This window comes from Akebia trifoliata, chromosome 5, assembly GCF_017979445.1.
Source record: "Akebia trifoliata isolate Shusen 1 chromosome 5, ASM1797944v1, whole genome shotgun sequence".
Classification (NCBI taxonomy): domain Eukaryota; kingdom Viridiplantae; phylum Streptophyta; class Magnoliopsida; order Ranunculales; family Lardizabalaceae; genus Akebia; species Akebia trifoliata.
The window spans coordinates 7,165,979-7,188,212 of NC_141379.1; the positions used below are offsets into that span (position 1 = coordinate 7,165,979).

The 22,234-nt window shown below is 34.6% G+C and overlaps 1 protein-coding gene across 2 annotated transcripts; it reads right to left on the minus strand.

The window, feature by feature from the left end:
* Positions 1 to 413: 413 nt before the first annotated feature.
* Positions 414 to 14,110, minus strand: DGK1 (diacylglycerol kinase1). 2 transcript variants are annotated; one of them, XM_086442593.1, is made up of 8 exons: positions 13,907 to 14,110; positions 11,492 to 13,173; positions 10,883 to 11,249; positions 10,095 to 10,171; positions 5,296 to 5,415; positions 4,901 to 5,065; positions 3,110 to 3,247; positions 414 to 866 (listed from the first exon to the last, which is right to left on the minus strand). In XM_086442593.1, the coding sequence occupies exons 2-8, from the start codon at positions 12,674 to 12,676 to the stop codon at positions 717 to 719; spliced, it is 2,202 nt and encodes a 733-aa protein (XP_086298719.1). In that variant the 5' UTR covers positions 12,677 to 13,173; positions 13,907 to 14,110; the 3' UTR covers positions 414 to 716. The 2 variants fall into 2 exon arrangements, with proteins under 2 accessions (XP_086298719.1, XP_086298720.1); XM_086442594.1 differs by lacking the exon at positions 13,907 to 14,110 and adding an exon at positions 13,845 to 13,866.
* Positions 14,111 to 22,234: the final 8,124 nt, after the last annotated feature.

Consider the following 22,234-nt stretch of genomic DNA (forward strand, 5'->3'; position numbering starts at 1 on the left):
TTTTAACACGCCATTTAATGAACTTATACCCAAACACACCAAATAAGCAAAAATACACACCAAAAAGAAATAAAACAAAGGGGGAAACCTGATAAAAAAAAATAATCTAACAAAAACAAATAATCTACCAAGGGTGTAGACATTGAAACAAAATAATAACTATCCAAACCCCAAACATATACTTGGTTTCAAACAAATTTGGAATGGCAATAATAAGAGATTTTACAGATAAAAGCATGACTTCAAAAAATGTCACAGGAAGGGTGAACAATAATTATTACCTAAATGAAAATTCCAACCATAATTTATAATACTTTCATAAATTAAATTCAAATTTCATTTTGAACAAACTTTTCATGTGTTTGTAATAAGTAGAACAAAGTATCTTACTACCTTTGCAAATATTTATTTAAAAAAAAAAAAAGAAAAAAAAAACTCCATACGATGCGATACATGCATCCTCATCGCCCTTCCTCTTCAGGTTTTGAGGAGTAAGTAAATCATCATGTATAGTAACCAAGATTGTGTAGTTTCACTCAAACGATAGCTTAAAACATGTACAAGGTGGTGGTTTCTGAGGCTTCCTCGAGTCTCATTAAACACATCATATTTGTTTCAGTTTTGACAAAATCCCCATGCTACAAAATCGAGATTCGATTGCCCCATTGTGTATAGATAAACCATAAAACCCTGAATGAGGAGGAAAGGGTGAACCTCTAGGTGAGCTTGAGAGCCATTTCTTGAAGAAGGGCTCGCTTCTGAGAGGCAGTAATTACATTGTTGGTTTCAGCATTCTCGAGCACTTCGGCTATTATGGCAGCTGCGTGACCAAGAGGCTCCTCAGATGCCCTCCTCAACATAAATGCCTGTTTAATCAAAAATACGTTTACTTGTAAAATACAATACAGCTATCATTTTTCTTTTCTTTTCGTTTTTCAAGTCTAGCTTACTTGTTAAAAAATAAAAAATAAAAATCAAACATATTGACATTAAGACAAGAAGTCAAAGAATTTTATCTGCTGTCACAATTCCTCCTTTTAATCCACAAAAATATATTTCATGTAGATGGTGCAAATCAGTCGTCCGCATGTATGCTATGTGGATTGACCATAAGTGATGTGGCAAAGCACATTCTAAGTAAAGGAACATTGAGGACGTAGATGTGAATGCCAATAGATTATCAGATCCTCATGATTGTGTATTTTGCACCCTTCATGTAAGAATTCATCATATCTTATGGGTCATTGGAAACGAGAGGAGCATTTAGTCATTTACTATTTATTTTGCCGACAAAAAGAGTACTATAGCACAAAATAAAGCCCCTCCCTCCCTCTCTCTAAACCCTCCTCCATTGCCTTCATAATCTTCCTCTAACTATTGTAAACAATCCCAAACGACCATTGACTTAGATTACTTGGAGAGTCACACCCACCACATCTCTACTTTTTCCACGCAAAACCCTCAAGGCCTTAATGTTTGGCAACTCCACCAGGGAACGTGGTTCGCATCTTGGAGTGAGGAATAAGGCGGAGAGGACAGCTTTCTTGAGCTTCGTGCAAATCCCATGACATCTAGTCATTACAACACTTGTGATTTTCACATCCCTGATCTCATCGACACCAACCTCATGGACAGCTCAAACTCTTGAGGTCATCCACTACCAGATCTATTCAAACCAAAGCTCAGACCAGTCATCGTTGCTGCAAATGACCTACAATACTTGTCGAACTATGGCCATATGCGAACACAGCAGCTATTTTGCACAAAGGGTTACAGATCTGTTACATCGTTTTTGAAGTGCAAGTCAGACCCGATAAGCTCATAAGACATGACTAAATCCAAATTGCTTGCACAACCAAAATCTTTTATATTTGAAACGTGACCTAAGCCAAATAAACCTCCTTGGGCCTAGATATGCATTTATGAGCCTAGTGCGGTATACTAGTAGCTTTCTCCTAGAGCCAGACACACAATACACATGCATCAGAAACATAATCGTACACCTGAGCCCACCGACATCATGACATAATGCTCCAAAACCCATTGCCTGTATTACATACCCCATTTGGTGATCATGCCATTGTCCATAACAGTAACACATCACCCATAACTACATGGTATTGCATGTACATTCACCCATAAGTCCATATTCATTAACCTAGACCCGCTATCCATGTGTGACTAAGTAGGATGGCCTTCATGGCTACTTGCATTTTGTTGCTTGATAGGCATTGCATGTTGCATGCACATCAGTACCTATTGTGAGCTGCAACAGTTGCTCATATGAGGACTACCCGTAAGGTGGCAAAGCACAATCTATATTGGGAATGTAGGTTTGGAGGCTAAGAGAGTATCACGACTTGAACGATTATGAGTTTCCTTAATCTAGACATTCATAACATCTAATTGGTCGTCAGATAAGGGGAGCATTTGAATCATTTATTATCTATTTTGATAACAAAATAAGTCCTAGGATACAAAATAAAGGTTCTGACATCCTATATAACCTTCGTTCTCCATAACCATAATCACTAACTCCCTACTCACAAAAGTGTTCATCCCCTTACACTCTGTTGCATCTTCCTAATGGAGCCTTCCACCCTAACCTTCATTGTCTTCCCCTCTAGATGGTAAAAATGACCCAAGTGGTCATTGGCTTGGTTTATGCAGGAAGTCAGGTCCATCTCACTCCCCCACTTTCTTTGTGAAAACACTCAAGGCTTTATCCACACAACCGCTAACTTTGAAAACCGTCAAGAATCACGGCAGTTTGATGTTCACAATCTAACCGGACAAGTTGAACCATAAATAATTCTTTACAATACCCTATCGTAGGACATGAACTACATTTCGGATCTCTAGAAATTATGAAGCATTTTGGGGCTGAATTTATGCCACTGATTCAGCAACAAAACTTATCCTTAAAGAAATACTGAAAATTGCAAGAAAATAACCAAGATAAAAACAAATACAATCAAAGAGTGAAGTGCATAGGTGTTTTGTGTGATGCCATGTATTTTCTTTCATTTTATTTTCTCTCTTTCCTTATTAATTTGATAGGTGGTTTGTGTGTGTGTGTGTGTGTGTGTGTGAGAGAGAGAGAGAGAACCTGGCCATGATGCGATATGGCTAATACACATGGCTGCTGAAACCAAGGCTCTCCATCTACTTGAATGGGCAAGGCAGCAAATAGATGTATTTTGATCGATTGCCCTTGAGCCAGTCTTCGAGCTCGAGAAAGTCCGACCTGTTCCAGGTAAACATTTTCGGTTAACATTTCCCCAGATGTTCAGAATCTTAAGGCTTGTTTAAGTAACAGATTTTAAGCTCCCCTGCCTAAATGTAAGGCAACTCTTTAGACATTGAATATAGCTGGATCAGAGTAGTACTCAACATGCCCATGGAGGTGGACATGTGATCTACAAACACTAAAATCACAGACAAGACAAATACAGATTATAAGGCTGCCATACAAAAATGTGGTGTGCAACTTAAATTAAGTCCAAAAAAGTTCATGAAGCTCAACTTCGTCTCGATGAGTGTCCTCAGTGTGATCAACTCAGTCAAGTAATACGAAATCAAGTTTTGCCGAGTTCAAAAGCTTAAGCAAGTGAATAGTCATTTTGAATTTTAATTTACTGGAGTTACTAGTAATTTTGTGCTCCCTCAAACCATCCACAAATTCAGCATTTCAACCTCATATCAGATGGCATATTGTTTTGGTTGATTTTACCAGAACTATCTTAGAAGGATGAATTTAATCCATCAAAATAGTTGTAATCAACTTTGTCAAAAATGTAAAGTCCAACTAAAATACTTATAATGGGAATCCTAAAGAACCTTGGAAGACCCATTATTGGAGGAAGAAGACAAATAAGCAAGCATTGATGTGGCATGAAGATGGGTCTTGTGATGTTTATTGAGTTTTTATGATTTTTTTTCTTATTATAGTAGCCAAGGGTATGTTCTTTTAAAGTTTCAAGGCATTTGGTGGAGTTATGGGTCTTTTTTGTCGTTTTTGTTCATTTTAGATGTCAAGGGCAAATCTGTAATTTTACCATTTAAGTATGGACATTCTAACTATAAGTCCTTATAAATAATCTCTTTTTGGAGGCTAATGGATAAAATCTGATTTTTTGTTGTCTAAGCAACCTTGGTAATTAATTCCCGAACCCTAGAAGTGATTTCTAGGAATCCTAAAGTGATTCTAAGACTTTTTTCTCTCTATTTTCCCTTTCTCTATTATTAGTGAGAGACTTCTTGTTAGCTGATTTGTTGCTAAATAAATCAGATTAACCAATTTCATAGTCGGTCTTGCATCAACTTACTAGCTCAATTTGGCATCACTTTCTGCCCAATTTAAGGAGTCACCAAGGAAGATCCTTTTGAACAGAATTGCATTTAAAACATGGCCAGTCCAATACCAAATCAATGTACATCATTTATTACTTAACTAGAGTTCGACCATAACTACGGCATGGGTATCCTCTTTGGGGTTAAGGGGGTAAAAGTGTAAAAATAATCAAGTTGAAAGGTATTATTAAAAAAATTGAGGTTAAGGGGGGGTAAAAGAGAAAAAATAGTAAAGTTGGAGAGGTGTTATTAAGAAAAGGGGAGAAGAGGAAAGATAGTAAAGTTAGAGGGGTACTATTGAAAAAGGGGGTAAAAAAGGAAAGATGGTAAACTGGAGGGATATTATTGAAGGAGGCAGGAGAGGGAAATACATTAAAGTTGAAGAGATTGTAAAGAGGAAAGGCAATCAAGTGAGTAGTGTGGACCCCACTCCAAAACTGTAGCTAGAGGGGACATTTATCCCCCATAACTGGGGCTGGAGTGAGTCCTACAATTATGTTTATTATATAGATATCTTGGTACTTAAATGCACAATACTCTCTTTTACCTGAAGCTTCCCAAGGTGCCATGTTCCAGATATGCTGACAACCTCTAGCATCTTGTCATGCATGGATTGAGGATCAAAATTATCATCAGTTTCGTCCTCATTTTGCCACAAATCTACACCTCCCATGTAGCTTCCAATGTTAGCAACAAGCACACCTTCAGCGTCCTGCATTAGTTTTGGAACAAAATCACCCGGTTCATGGTTAGTTTAATGAATATGATTCTCCACTCACCATATTTGTAGCAAAATCAACAAAACAAAGTAATTAAATAAACTTATAGACAGCATTTCATACTACACCCCATCATGTTAACTCCATATATCATCCAATAGGCGAGAATAGAGATGAAAAATCTGTAAAAATAGATGGCATTAGGGATCCATCGTGTACACACCTCAGGGACCTCTATATCCACCCCATCGACCACCACGCGGACTTGCCAAGGGAAGTCTTCAAATGTATTATCCATGATGATCTTTGCACCTTCTCTTGCATAAAGAACTTTATTCATAAACTGCAGGTAAATGGTCTTGTGAGCTAGGTGAAGAACAAGAAAAACCACACCCAGACTAGAAAACTTAGCAACAAATATATTTGCAGCTTGATCAACTTTGAGGCCCTGCTTGGTAACATTACAAATCATTTGCTTTGCAAATGGTTTGCAATGGTTGATTTACTATTGCTGGGTAACCATTGGGAAATCTCTTGCAAAAATTTTTTGTGATTGGTTGATTTTTGCAATAAAAAATTTCATTATGATTTGTGGAACTTTTTGTGTCGCAAATCATTTTCTGAAATTTCTTAAGAATTTAGGTGATCCATAAAAAATTTTTGTAATGCAAATCATTTGCATTGTGTACTGTTCGATAATAAAATGCATTGTATTAAGGTGCATGAGATACACTGTATCATTGTCAGTATATCTCATCACAAATGGAAAGGTGTGATGGAGGATATTCTAGAATATTTATTGATATTTAGAATATATTAATTAGGATATTCTAGAATATTATATTAGGTAGTTTCCATATATCTTGGTCAATGTAATCTCTATAAATACTCTATTAGGGTTTATGTAATAATCATCCAAAAATAATTAAATATCATTCTCTACATGGTATTATAACCTAATCTCTACTGGAAGCTCGATCTTGGAGTGTTTTTCTTCAGCGATGGCGCCACCGATATTGTTGCGCCATCACCGGACCTGAATCTCTTTTATTTTCTCCTTAACTATTATTCTAGGATTTTTTTTTTCAATAAAAACCACACCTCCTTCTATATCTCTACAAATCTCCCAATTTCACATATCATGTTACACAATCTCATTTTCTTTCTATCTAAAATCTCTTCAACGAGAGTTCTTTTTATGAAATCGCACGATCCTACTTTCTATGCTTCTAAGAGAGATCATGACAGATCTGGTCTAGTAAGCCATCGGCTTCGACAAACTCAAAAAGAGCGGGATGCAACAATGATGGACTTCAAAGACAGATGGTTACCACCAGCAAGCACGATTGGCACTTCGGCGATCAATGAACATATCCGTTGAGATCAAGCAATTATTCAGCAAAACCAATTGCATATTCCTTCTTCAAAGGATCATGCAATTGCGGGAGGATGTTAGAGAATAAGATGCATTGTATTAAGGTGCATGAGATATACTGTATCATTGTCAGTGTATCTCATCACAAATGGAAGGTTGTGATGGAGGACATTCTAGAATATTTATTGATATTTAGAATATATCAATTAGGATATTCTAGAATATTATATTAGGCTAGTTTCCATATATCTTGGTTGATGTAATCTCTATCAATACTCTATTAGGGTTTACGTAATAATCATCCAAGAATAATCAAATATCATTCCCTACATGTACAACCAAGCACCAATAAAATTGGTTTTAGGAAATTATTTGCATTTGCAAATGATCTGCAGCATACCAAACAAGGCCTGAGATTCACAAAGTAACCCAGTTGAACGAGAATCTCCTAAATCAACAAAGACCTTCCAAAAAATGAGTAACAATTTTTTTTTTTGAGGAAGTAATGCCACATGCTGAATGTGGTAATTGTTAAATATTATTTGAACCCCAAGTCCATGATTCTAATTTTATTTTAGGGCCGGGATTGGGTGACTCGCAAATAGACACATGATCTTGACCGTGAAAAAACGAAATTTAACAGTTGGGATTTATGAGTATTCCAATAATAGATATCTCAAGGCTATTTATCCTAGTGATAAATCCCAACTATTGGATTTCATGTTTACACAGTCGGGATCATGTGTTTTTTCACGAGTCATTGGAATTGACCTTTATTTTTTAGGGGAAAAAATAAGAAAAAGTTTGTGACCATTTTCAGCCAAACATGTGGGATTAGCAAAACCAGAACCTATAAGCTCTAGTGTTTAATAAACCCCTCATTCCCTAGTAATAATATTTAGTACTTGTTCTAAAATCTAGAGAAAACACGGCTCAAAGAATTTGACTAGTCTGAGCCACCAACATAAAGCCCCCATGATTTTGTGGTTTGATTTGTTACATACTACTATATTAGTATTGATATTTTATATTTTTTTAGAAATATTTGAACTAAAAAAATTACGAATTGATTCTAAAGATATTGAAGTAAGGGTATGTGTGATTGCACAGAAAATTAGGGGAAAATTGAAATTCCGTGGAAAATGGCAATTTTTCAGTGTTTGACACGTTAAAAAACTCTAAATTTGTGCAAAAAACGATTTGCCAACACCTCCGATTTTCCTTCATTAATGGCAAATCATTTTCTTACCCCCTCCCCATTGGAAAACAATTTACCAGAACATGGCAAATCAAACAAAATCAATATTTATTTTATATATTAAGTTAAATAAAATAAAAAAGCACACAAAAAAAAAAAAAAAATCAAACAAAATCATAATTTCATTTATTAAATAAATATTTAAATTATTAAAAATTAATTATTTTCATCATTAAAATTATCTAAATCAATCCGTTATTTTGTAAATTTCTAATTGAATAATTAATTTTAAATTATATCAATATTTTTTTTATAAATAAAGTTAGAGAGTTTCTATTGGCACCCCAAATTTTATTGATTACACACCAAATAAAAAAAGAAAATAATAAGTAAATGTTGGGTACCAAAAGAAACTATCTCATTATTTGCTAGATTTGATCTATTTTTTTGGTTTAGGATTTTATATGAGCCTAATCATGATTGTAAACAACTACTAAAATTGTTTGAACAAGTGTTATAGTGTTGAGATTATAATTTGAGCCAAACCTTTGTAATGTCTGAAGAAAGTGTTTTAATCTTAAGTTGGGGTGTGATAAATAATTTAAGAAATTGGGGTGGAATAATTAAAACGTAAGGTGCTAATAGTAGCTCTCTAAAAAATTTGGGGTGCCAATAGTAGTTCTCTAATAATTTAAGAAATTGGGATGTAATAATTCAAATCTTTCTCAAAAAATGATTTTATCATTTTTTTTTTTATAATTATCACAAAAGTCAAATTAAAATGTTTTTCAGTTTTTTTTATGCAATTCAAACAATAAAAATAATTTTTCATGTTGTGCCCAAACAGTAGAAAAGGATTTGCCTGACAAATCATTTGTCTTGAAAATCATTTGCCAACTAATATTTTCTCTGCAATCAAACACGCCCTAAGTGAGAAATATACAATAAGCAGTACCATACACAAAGGTTAAGATATCAATTGATTCTAAAGATGTGAAAGTGGTGGGACTATGGGAACCATACAATAGCAATAAGAGATAATTAATGAAATGGAATTACATGAACAAAGGAAACCACGGTGGTATTATATTTATGACACTGAGGGATGTGGGGTCACTACCATACACATGTTTGCAAGACGCCCAAACCACTCAAACACTAAGGTCAAGTTAGGATGTTTGCCAAGCAAAATATAAGAAAATAAAATTTTGCTCAACCAACTAGCCAAGTAATTAGTGAACTTGCAGTTGGACCATGGGACGGCTTTTGAGAAGCCCTGATGGCACATTGAATAGAATAGCAAGCCAAGGTGATGATGGCTCGAATGTACTTCAGATAGTAAATCCGAGGTGACCAAGCATGTTAGAGCTAATAAAACCTCAGATAAATGGTTGCTTCAAACAATTGTTTGAGGTGATCTATCCTTGGATGACTAAATGTTGTACAATGGGAGTGGGAGTTATATTACTCTTATTATATTAGGATTGGGTCTTCTAGTGGAAGTGGTTTTCTAGTTATATTTGGATAGTGGTTGGTGGGTTTAGAACTCCACTCCACCTCTAATTTGAATGCTAGTTGATCTTTAGTCTTCCCTTTTATATAATTGGCTATTAGATTGTATTTTGTACTAAGTCAATTCTTGGGTAACCAAATTCTAGGGTTTGAGAGAGAAAAGGAAAGGGGTGTACAAGGTTTCCAGGCTTGGGCATGGGATTAAAACCTTGAGTGGTTATCTCTTGTATTGTTCTCCTTTGATTTCTTATTGCAGAAGATTGGATCTATCTGTGGACGTAAGCATCGTTCCAAATCACATAAATCTTAGTGTTCTTTGGTTTGTTTCTTGATTTTCTTTGCTATTTTCTTCATAATTGTATTGAACAGGGATCTCCAAATTCACAACATTAAAGAATAACTCGGTTTAGCAATCCTCAGTATAGCAGTAACATGGACAGAGGATGTGGTATACAGTATTTTGACCCCCACATGTATGGTAGAGATACCATAGTATACTAATAGTATGGTAGATCAACTGATGAAAGGGTTGATTCTGTAGCTCAGTTGATTAGAATAAGTAGCAGGTATGGTCCTAGCTTCCCTACCAAATGGTGTTTGCGACAGAAAAAACAATAAGTAATGGGTTTGATATTGTGATTGCTAAAACACAATGAAAGAGATATCAAGTGCTCCAAAACCAGAAATTTCAAGCTTTATTTCAGTCAAGATAATGTCTGATAAAAATGTACTTCTTTAACTTTACATTACCACTCTTATTATTTATCCATATCAGATCTACAGGATTTATTTTGTTCTTGGTGTCATTCTATCTAATGAACTTCTAAGTATTCTTATCATTAACTACCATCAATATAGTACAGATTCATCAACATGTGGACTACCCAGAATGCTCTCTCTAATGACTCATATATGCGTAATAAAAGTTAAGCTATACCTGATTATAGAACTTCTCTGGATTCTCCTCCCGCAAATTATGGATGTCCAATGCAACCTTTGCATCACACCCAATTCCTGTAAAAATAATTAAAACAATTCAGTCATTTTAATGGATGGTAATATAAAAAAAAGAATCTGCTAAACGATCACGTTGTACTAAAACCCACATAGCTATACATATGGCCTGCATGAAGAGAATATGACCTACCATTTGTGGGTCCAACCAAGTATCTCTACCATGACAATAACTCAACCGAATGGCTGGCACAATTCATTCTAATTTGTAGGCTATTGGATTGGAAGAAAAATATGGAAAAAAAGTCCACAATGTAGTCAGATGGCTACTATCATCTGACAATATGACCCCAACCCTATATCACCTTCAAGCATATACCCATTACCAAAAGAGGGCTTGCATCGTACTATACTACATATGTAAGTAACATGTAACATAACCGCCGTAGTAACCATTATCCCATCAACTTATCTAAAAAACTTCTATTATTACTTTAGTTTCCAACTGTATATAGTATATTGATTTAATAATAAAACATTAGAAATAGTGAAAAATCAGAAAGTGGGCAACAATATAATGACCAGTATAACAATTATCCCTGTAATTTTCAATATTTTGAACCTTGGAAGGTTCTACCCCCTGAACATGGGCAACCATGTCACTATATCATTGGTAGCCTGTCCTTACAGCCTGCAAGATATGTAACTCAGGTTTTCTTCTATATCCTAATGCATAATTTGGGAAATGGAGGAATGATTCACATGACATACCAAGATAGTTGTTCATAAATTTTGGGGGTTGGATTTGCTTTTCTTGTTGGTTTCCTATTGTTATCTTCCACCGATCGAGAATGGTAACCGCGGCATGTTCCATGGAGTATAACACTGTGCAAAGGCCTCCTTGACTCTCTACAGCGCCCAAGCCACCTCCCCAAGACAAAACCCTGGCTAGATCGTTTCCAGTACCTGCAGGAAGAATTGCAACAGGGGGAGGAGAAACATAATTTTGCTTGTCAATGGCATCCAGAACCCAACCGACTGTACCATCCCCCCCACAGACAAGAACCCTAAAGTGGGGCACTCTTCTGAATAGATACAAGCCCACCTCTGGTCCCTGTGTTGAGCTCAACTCAAAGACCTGAAAGAAGTACAAACTAGGTCAACAATTATGAAAATCAAGTGAAAGGTGGCCAGCCATGTTTCAAGTCAATAAAAGTTCAACCATGTAAAGTATACGGTGTAAACTACATCATATATGATGCATCCACCTGAGGACTTTGTCATATATCTTCTCTTAAAACACTTCAAATTAAAAACTGGAAACTTCATAAGCTAACCACTTAAAACATCTTGTAAAGCATCCCGGTTATGAGAACTTACCTGAGCAGGATTCATAAGGATGTTCAAACGTAGCCTGAGCGAATCCCCACGCTGGGCCCCACTCTTCTTGTTAATAAAAACCAGTAGAGGTCTTGTATCAGGAGGCAAATCGATCAACTCATATTTTTGCTTCACCCGTAACATTTGAAATTCATCACTCCAATTAGATGAAGTACTTCTTTTGAAATTTGGTTTCAACTCCACCTTGTTATCGACTTCACCACCTTGGCACATGTCCCCCGTATCCACACAACCATTACAATTTCCATCGTTCCCATGTGAACCTTTTGAAGTTTGATGGGTATCAGTGGTGCTCTCTGTTGACAAGTCGCAAGTACTAGAGCTATTATCTGAATCAATGGACATTTCAGTTCTGCGCTTGTACTTCTTCCTTTTACTTCTGATACGTCCACGGACGGAAGATGCAAGCTCATTGGCTCCATGTGTGATTGAGCTCAAAAACCCACCTGAGCTGTTTCGACTCAATTCCTTAACGCAGAGTGGTGATAAGATCAATCTTTTAAACGGCCCCAGATCACAAATGTCACCCATCTCATTAGACATGCTAGTGTGGCAATCAAAATGTACTAGCCGTTGACACCACATGCAACACCAAATTGGAGAACCCCCAAGAAATGACCCACTACATGGCTCTTCACAATAACTACAAGAAGTCATTTCATCAGGTTGATCAGTAATTTCCGTCCATCGGACAGCCCATTGATGTATCATATGTTCATACCCAATCATGGACACACACTTGCAATCCTTGTGCGCATTTGAAGAACAACTAAGATGTGCCACTGCCCCACAAATACCACAACGATGGATGAAGCTATTTGATGACATCATGGGCCCAAGAGGTTGAGATGGGTATACAGAATTCAAGCATACACAACAATTTAGGCTTTTTCCACGAGATACAGACTCTAAGCTCCAAGTATGAGCAACTGTCGGGACATTGTGCTTCTCTTTTGGACTTTTCTTATACTTTGCTATAGCTTTCATCCAACTTAGACTTACGTTTCTTTTCCATTGGAAGACAATGTAAGCTATAGTCAGTATCCCAACTAAAGCAGAAGTAAAGCAAGTGATGATGAAGAGACGAGATTCTGCCATACCAGATGGCTCGTTCTTGCCCCACTTTGTAAGCAACATCCAACTACTTTCTTTAAGGTCATCCATCCCTCAAAATTTATCTTGTATTACTCACACCATAGATAAATATGGATAGAAGCTTTGCATTGAATAGTCCTAGAGGCTTTACTCAGAAGCCAATCACAAAAACCGCATGAAGGGGAAGACTACCTAGTTCCCTACACACGAAAGCCTATTAAGAAAACTAGCAACATAGCTAAATTTCCTTTCATGTATTCGTATCATTCACATTAAACCCATTTGCAAACAACTAGCCTCATCTTCAGGTTGAATTAACTCATCCTTCCACATAGAGTCTATTTGAATTTCTAAGTAGACAAATCATCATAACCACGTCAAACCAGTCGCTATGGAAGTTTGGCATACCTTAAGAACTCCACCTTTTTATTTCTTTAGAAAATAAATGCAATGGGTATTCATCTATGGATGAGACCAAAGTACCCACCACCAATTTCTACGCTAATAAAAGCACAAACTACTTTGTTCAAAAGTGATATTCAAGAGCCAAAAAGGGCCTAAAGGACCTGAAAAACCCAAAAGTATGTCCATAAGAAAAATAATAATCTTGTGAAGAAACAATGCTATATCATCCATAACGCTTGAAAAAGTATATGTTGGAGAAAAAAAATCCAATTCACTTATCAGATGTTTCACTAAAATTTGTGGTTTTTCTTTATCATTCGAACTCCAGTACAACTAAGACAAGCTTAAGTTTGATATATTAACCCAGATTCTTTTCTCTTTTTTTTTTTTTTGGGAAGGTTATATTGACCCAGATTCAATTAGGAGGCAAGAATGAAAAGTGGAATTTATTTTGCAAGCAATAATATCAAAAACACCAAAATAGGATCAATACGCATTACATGTCCCTACAAAATCAATATAAAAAAATTCAAAATCAATAATTTCTTTTTTCAAAATCACTAATTTTGTTGACAAACAAGCAAATTACCATTGCCATTGCTTAAAATACCCAAAATCGCAATCATTGATCATGCGAGTGAGGACTCATACCTAAAATCTTCCTTCCAACTCGAATTAATACAAGTTTTCTTTAAATTGATCAATTAATTCAAGTTTCTATTAAACACAATCCAACCTGATAATTAATGAAAATAAACAAAACTCAGAAAAAAATCCCATCAAGGATTCTAGCAGATATCTCGATTACTGAAATTAAAGACGAAAAAATTACCAATTTTGAGCGGAAAAAAGGGACAAGGAATCGAGAATGGTTGAGACTATTATGAGACTTACAGATCGATTTGTGATGATTTGAGAGGGTTTCAAGCGTAGACTGAGTCTATTAAAGAGGATCCTCGATTTGATCTTGAAGGAGATTAAGTTCGAGTTTCGAAATCACGAATCGAAACACACCATTAATGCTTCTGCTCGGAATAATAAATAAATTGCCAAAACAGCCTCTTATTTACTCTTTCGCTTTTTTGGTTCTTCTTTTTCAAGTTGCGGAGAGATATAGAAAACGCGGGGTGCACACATACGCATATTAGACACTAATGACACGCGGCGCAAACAGAGGCTTCCAAGTGGAGATGGTGGGTCCTGCTGCTGTATAATGGAATGAGAAACATTTTCCCACTAACGTAGCAATCATTTAAGCTTACTACGGGTCATTTTTGCTCAAATAAATTACCACGTCAGCAATCCAACCCCACAGCCTTCTAAATTTCATCGAAAAATAATCATGTTTTTGGATGGAACAAGTTGAGCCTAAGCACCATTAGTAAAGGTGAAATCTTATTAACTTAGTAATGTTAGTCATACTTAATTGGAATTTAGAACGGTGCGCGTATGTAAATGACAAGAAAGAAAGTTTGATATATCTAATTACATCAAAAGTATGATAGATCATCTTCTATTAAATACAACGTGACACAATCTCCATAAATATTGATGATAAATGTTTATCCCACACAACCACCAAACAGCCCTATCCCAAGATAGGGTGTCAATGGTACCCATTTAACCGAAACTGAATTGGAATCAAAACCAAAACCCCCAATTCTGAATCCCTTTTTATTGGAACTGATTAGAACCAAGTCTAAACTGGAATCGAATCAATAAGAATCGGAACCATTAGGTTCTATCCAATGAGTACCCACGGGTATCCGAAACCGATTTATTTTATCATTTCTTTCCATATATATATATATATATGATTTAAGGTATTTTTTATTTTAAAATAAATGAATCTTACATAAAATTCTTCAATTTTTTATATAAATTATTGATTGGATCTTAAAATGAGCTACTCTTCTAAAAATTTATTACTTTTAACAAAGATAAATTTTTATTTTTGAAAAAAAAAATCATTAATTTATATCTTTAGTATAACAAATTATAGCTAAGTTAATAATTTTGTTGATAATATGTTAATTTTTTTAAACGAATTTTTTTTAATAATGATTTGAAATACTTTTTTTTTCTCATTCGATTCTTGAGAATCGGAACCGATGGATATCCGTGATTGTTGGCGGTTCTAGTTTCGATTCCATTTATTTTTTAACCTGACCTAGAACCGACAAAAATCATAACCGAACTAAATATCATGGTTATGGTTCTAAGTTTCTTAAGTACCGAACCAGAACCAACCCATTGACACCTCTTTCCCTAGATTTGTATCCATTGCATTTGAACATATTTCATCATGGGCTAAGAGTGGGTCCAAGCCCATGATAAAATACTCAAATCCAACTAATTTAAATTACCAAGATTCAGATTAGCCTTTTGTAAGGATTTCACCCTTACTAAGGGTCCTTGGGCTCACTTGAAGAAAAATAGAACTGGGGTTAGTATGACTTGGACAACAACCATCGGATTAGACTAGGTACTTTAAAAATGACTACTTGCTTTTCGAAAAAGATCACCAAAAAAAATAGTGAAACGTGAAAAAGTTGAAAAAATAAGAAGCAGAAAAAATGCAAGAAAGATGTCAAAGATGGCTAGAATTGCAAAAATGAAAAGGAGTCCAATGAAACTAAATAGTGCAGTAGGGTGAAAGTCGTCAATGGTAAAAATGTGAGTAAGTTGAAATATCATAGATAAAACCCCTTAGAGGTATTAAAGTGAACCAAATAATGAGGTAATCTATGCTTATTTGACTTTTGAGTAGTGGAGGTGTTTCCTTAGACTGGTCCTCTTTGTCTGTGGAAAGTGCACTAGAGTTTGTTCCTTTTGGTATGTGCCATCCAAAAACATGATCCGATGTTTTAAAGTTGTAGAGGACAAATTTCTATAAACTTTGAAAAAAAATCTTTTAAAAAAACTTATTTTTCACCGTCGAATTTTTATTTTAAATTTTGGTGTTAGGTATAAGTTCGGTAGCCATCCATTTTCAAAACCTTGGATCAAGCTCAAAAGAAGAAAAAAAAATTAATTTTTTTATTTTTGACTGAGTTTTTTCATGAAATCTAGAGGGTTGTGGTGTTGGATTGTTAATGTGGTAATCCATTTGAGCAAAATGTCCCTTATTAATACTGAAAATCTTATTATATTAATCAGGAAAATATTTCTTAATTATCAATCATTCAAACATGCATGTAGACACTGGGAGTATTAGAGCACGCAAACCAAGATCTTTGTTGCAACTTGGGCAGGTTGGAGGGTAGACTAGGCTTAACTCAAGTAGGAGACTCTTCAACCTGAGCTCAACTCAACCCGAGCATCAAGGTTGAGCTCATTAACCCATGCTCAACTCGAGCTTCTATACTTTGAGCTCGAACTAACCCAAGTTAGGTAGATTTGGGTGGGTTGGACAGGTTGGGCTCATTAAAACAAACCTAATTTAGTATAGCAATAGACTTATAAACAACAAATAAAAACAAAATTAGTGTTAAAAAAATCTTATGTTTTTTTCCTTACAACAAATCTATGTAAGAAATATTTAAAAAATATATATATTTTTTAAAATAAATAAAAAGATACAATTGATATAAAAATATTTACATGCTATTATATAGAGTCGGGCTTAGTTAGGTTGCCCACGCCCTCAACCTAAGGGCCGGCAACTCAAATTAAGGTTGGTTGAATATTTATAACTAACTAAGGTTTAACTCATATTCTACGTAACTTAGCCTAGACTCACCCCATCAATTGGGTTGCCAAGTCAAGAACCTTATTTTGGGGGTTGAATATTCCTTCTTCATTCACAATGGGCCCAATAAAAGACTTTCCCTTACGCACTTAAAAAAAGAGTTAGTGATTTTCTATCGCCCCCTTTGACACGCCCCCTGACTTGGTATGGGCCAGAACCATAGATTTTTCCCTTGGGATACACAATTGTACATCCTCATAAATATATGCAGATATGTATCCCTAAGAAAAAAAATCTATGGTTCTAACACATGCCACGTCAAGAGGTGTATGGAGGCGTGTGTCAGAGGGGGCGTCAGAAAATCATTATTCTAAAAAAAATCAAATAAACTCAAAAAAGTCTTTAGCACTTCATGATGAGATGGAAAACACTTAAGAGCGTATGAAAGATTTTATACTTTTTCTGAAGGGTTGGGATTGGATGATTCATGGAAAAAAACATGATCCTGACAATTAAAACATGGATACCATTGAAAACTTGGAATTTATGTCTCCCAATAATAAATATCCTTATGATATATATTTATTGTTGGATTTCTTGTTTTAACGGTTGGGATCATTTGTATTTCTATGAGTCATCTAATTTGGCTATTTTCTAAAATTCTAAACGACGGAACTCTGAGTAGGATTGAAAGTGTTCAAAAGCCTTATACAAACCCATATGTCTAGTTTTAATTTGATCAAGCTCAAATAATGTTATTGTGGAGGTCAAATTTGTGATTGACCTTGAGATGTGGTTTGAAGCAAAATCATTCACCAATAAATCGTAAGAATAATGAAAAAAAAAATGAAAAAGAGAACGAACACAAAAAAATTTTATGTGGTTCAACAAACGTGCCTACGTCCACAGGATTGAGGAGTTGTTCTACTATAAATCTGATTTACATGACCTCCTCTCCTCAGTCCTTCTCCTCCTTCATCTCTTCTCCCTTTCTCTCCTCCCATTTGTTCTCTTTACAATGGCCTTAGCCCTCTTTAAATAATAAAAAACCTTAAAAAGAGTCATAATCATAATTAAATTATAATTGACTCAATTACCCCCTATCAAATAAGATAATTACCAATTAGGAAAGAATCCTCAAATTGTAGAGGTGTTTTTTGTGAATACCTCGAGATTCTCTACCCTTTGATTGCTCGATCCTTGAGCCCTCGAGGTCTTTTGTAATGATATAAATTCTTTTAGTTAAACAGACGTTATCATTGAGTTTAAAAACATAGTTTAGACTGTCAACATGCTTAAATCTGACTTTAATATGATAAGTTGTGAAAATATTAATTTTATCAAGAAAACTTAAAGTGTAAGAGGTATTTTGATTAATAAAGAAAAATCGATGAGAAAATCATATATGAATCCTGATTTTGTAATACATATGCATTTTGCATATGTCACCTACTAGATCGCAATATTGAACCAAAATCAACTAATTGTATGTATGGGTATGGGTAATCAAATAACTAACAAACACCCCAAGATTTATGATTGTGATAATGATATTGATAAGCTATACTTTGATTAGGTTTTTGTGAGACATTGAGCCATAAATAATTTTTGGTGCAATCATTGAATGGCATCTCAGTGGATTACTCATATTACCTAGTGGATATGATATAGTAGCAAAACTTTGGATACAAAAAGCTTGCTCAGTGATTTTGAGTCTCAAAAAATGATGAATAGATGCTAAATATAATTTTTTTTAAAATAAAGAGTAAATTAATATTATTTATATTAATATTTAAGGTTCAAGTTATGGTTACTCATGAAAATTGACTCATGGGAAAAAATACATCATCCCACTCAATTAAGCACAAAATCCAATGATTTTAGATTTATCCTTGAGATAAGTATCTGTGACCAGTGGATTTCATGTTTTCATAGTTGAGTCATTTGGAAGTCGACCCATATATTAAATGTCAAAATAGGTCTCATTTAAAGGTTTCACCTTGGGCCTCAACTTGTACTGAGTCAGTCTTGATCAAGATCAAAAACCCACCATGTGAAAAATTTACATTCACGTTGCATTCATGAGGCAAACTAAGAAGATACTCTTGTATAGGACTACCTTCGCTTTCACCTTTGTCAAATCATATATCTCATAATAACATCATTTGTACACGACTTTCTTGCATTTCCACCGCATAATAAATTTCTTGCGTTAATGAGGTTGTGTTGTTAAAGATAGTAGATAAACATGAAATAGTAGGCTAACTCAGGACAAATGGTTCTCCCTCTTGAGAAAATATTTTGAGTTGATTCAAATTGGATAAGAATCATCTTGAAGTAAAATTTCTACCCACCAAATATGGTATAGTTTAAGAGCTATGGTTTAGAGATGAGGCATGTGTCTGTACCAATAGAAAATTGGAGACAATAGCTTCCCAAGACTATAACTCTCAAATCAAGACTCCAAATGGATTGGTTCTTTTTTCAGTAGGACCATCTTGAAGTCCAGTTCATACCAATAAAAAAGCTTTTTGACTGGAGTTGACTTGATTAGATTTTGACAATGACTTTTACCCATGTTTAAAAAATACAGATTGCTAAAATTTGCATGCATTTAGGTACAAACATGTCAAATTTTGCATTTGCATTCAAAACATTCTTCTATGTATACTCTTTACTTATTAAGGTTAAAATAAACTTGTTCAAGGGTTTTCCACGCCAATAGGATTACTGTAAGACTTGGTTTAAAAATCAACATGATTCATATATAGAATTTACATTTTGTCTCCACTCCAAATATTATCTCAAGTTTTGAAAATCTTTTAAAAGGCCTTGTTCCTAGGTAACCATCATTTTGATAGGTAGAATGGGGTGCTTAATACCTTCCCCACCCTTCAACTGATTCCCCTTACCCAAATCTCATTGGTTTGACCTTTAGGAGTCACTTTTTTCAAGAACAATATTTTTGAAAGAAATTTCTATATTTGGGTGACCATTCACACCCCAAAATATTCATGAACGGTGGCGAGTCCCAAACCCTAGTAGTTCAAATTTTCTTAAGTGAAGATTCTATATTTACATCCCTCATGTTCGAAAGATAAAAACTCTTCAAAAATAATTTTTTTTTTCAAGAAAGGTTTTGAGTGAAAAGTAGTTTTAGAAAGAAAGATTTCTAAGTTACTTGTAATGATCCTATTCTTTAGGATATGAATCTAGGTTTATGATCCAATGAGAGCGAACTGGTTTGATTAAAGTTTGATCTGGTAATATATTGAATTGGATCAATAACATCCCAATCTAATAGTAGGTGGCATGTGTAAACATGCATGTATTGTAAAAGTTAGGATATATGCAAGATTAAATTTTTATTACATTACCTTCATTACAGCAAAACGTCTTGTATGGTCGTTTTTTTAAGCTTTAAGGCCTCTCAAACTCCCCACACGCCTATCGCTAAACGCATCGTAGAACTCGTATTTCGCTGCCTGTGTATTGGCCTGTTAGAAGCCTATCTTATGATGTTACTCTATAAGCTGGGCTCTGCAAGTCTCAACATTTTGAGCAGATACGTTCCGAAACACATCATTATTTAAATAATTATTTTAAAAAATTTAAAAGGTCATCCAAGGGTGATTTTTGACTTTGCATAAAACTTTATCTCATTATAATATTGAAGATTAAAATGGATTTTTAAAACAAAAAAATTCAACAAATTAACCATGGGAGTCATGTCTTAATAATTACATTTGCTTTGACCAAAACCCTAATAATTAGTAAATATAAATGCTTTGTGGTGACATTTTTGGAAGAAAATTTTGGTGTCAACTAGCCTTTACCTGCCCTTCTCTCATTATGATAGTAAAGACATAGAATGTATACAATATGTTTTGAAGTATGTACCATAGTTTTAAGAGTTAGGATCTAAAATCTTGGTTTTAAATCTTGTCTGAGACCGAGATGGCTCGTCCGACACGTTTTGGTATCGTCCACCAACGAACGTATCAAAAGAGATTTAAAATCACATTTCATTTTTTTCTCATTGTTGAATAAGACGACTCAAATGTCTTAAAAAAAAACTCGTCCAAGACGAGTTGGTATTGTTCATGGATGAGGCGAGATGAGATGTCAAAACGAGTTTTAAAACCATGTCTAGAATGTGTCCCATTCCTATTATAAAGTACAATATCTACATGACACATTTTTGTTGGAGTTTAAAGCTCCTGGGGCTTTTAACCAGGTCATGCATACCCCCCGATGTGTAGATTGTTATAGGAGCATAACACCATTATGGATCGTGACTCTAATTTTAAAACTTGTCGAGTCAACCCAAAATTTTATTGAGTTGACTTAACTTGATTGGATTTTGGCATTATTTCTCTCAAAATTCAATGGAATCAAATTGTGTAGTCAACTCATCAACTTTTTGAGTCAGTTCTTGCCTACACATGTAATACTTTGTTGGGAAACAAAAATTAAATATTTTTATTTTAAAATGTTAAAAGCTTATTTGAAAATTTAATATTCTTTTTATTTGACCCATTTAAGACAATTCACAAGTTTTGTACGTGACTTGATTCAATGCACATAATAGTGGAGTGGAGTCAAGCTTGAGTTTTAAACTATATTTAATTTGGTTCAATTTGAGGCAAAATTGGATCTGAACCAACATAGGTCAATTCCACTAAATAAGATCAAGAACCGAACCACAATGCCATTGGAACAAAACCAAACCAAACTTAGGTTGGTTTGGTCCGGTTCTATGGGTTGTCAATATTCTATAAATTAGAAGTAACATATTCTTAATGAAAAAAATAAACATAAAATTTTATACAATAAATCATTAATCTATCCAAAAAAATTCATGATAAATTCATAAAAATATCATTAATCTATGTCCTAACTCTTAAAATAATTAATAATAAATTAACCTTAGATATTTGTTATAAATGCTACTCAATCTGTTACTTGGGACTAAAAACCTGCTCCTGCCTTTGCTTCTAATGATAGAAAGGAGGGGAGGGAAGGATGCGCGCCAGACAGAGGGAAAGCCCGTAGCTTCACGGGGCTGTTCTTTACTCTACATACGCAACTAAGTCCACTAAATAGACTTTGGTAGTATTGGATGTTTAATTTTTAAATTTAGGTTTGTTAGTCAAGTGGCACAAAATCTCAAGTGAAGTTATGAAAAGGCCTCTATTTAAGCTCATTGTCCATATCAAAACCTAGAAGTTGGATCTCAATACTCGATCTGATAAGATCCAATCCCATAACACAAGATATGTAAAATAGTATTAATTAGAGTTTCTTGGTTTTTGAATTGATTGCCAATTTCGAGTCCAATTCAAAATCCGGGAAACTCTCCAACAATCAAATCAACAAATTTGAAGAAATCGGCATCCAAGAACCTAAAAGTTAGGTTAGAAAAATATATTTTGGATTATTCTTTTGAGTCGTGTTGGAGTAATATTAAAATTGACATTGATTCTGTTGTGCTACGTGTGATAATTTTGATGAATAATACGAAAGAGAAA

What these genes read in the sequence shown, in the direction of transcription:
- DGK1 (XM_086442593.1), bottom strand. Translation starts at nt 12,676, where the DNA reads ATGGATGACCTTAAAGAAAGTAGTTGGATGTTGCTTACAAAGTGGGGC. An exon ending in CAGAGAAGTTCTATAATCAG is followed by an intron (nt 5,416 to 10,094) that starts GTATAGCTTAAC and finishes ATTTACCTGCAG; the next exon opens with TTTATGAATAAAGTTCTTTA. An exon ending in GGCACCTTGGGAAGCTTCAG is followed by an intron (nt 3,248 to 4,900) that starts GTAAAAGAGAGT and finishes TACCTGGAACAG; the next exon opens with GTCGGACTTTCTCGAGCTCG.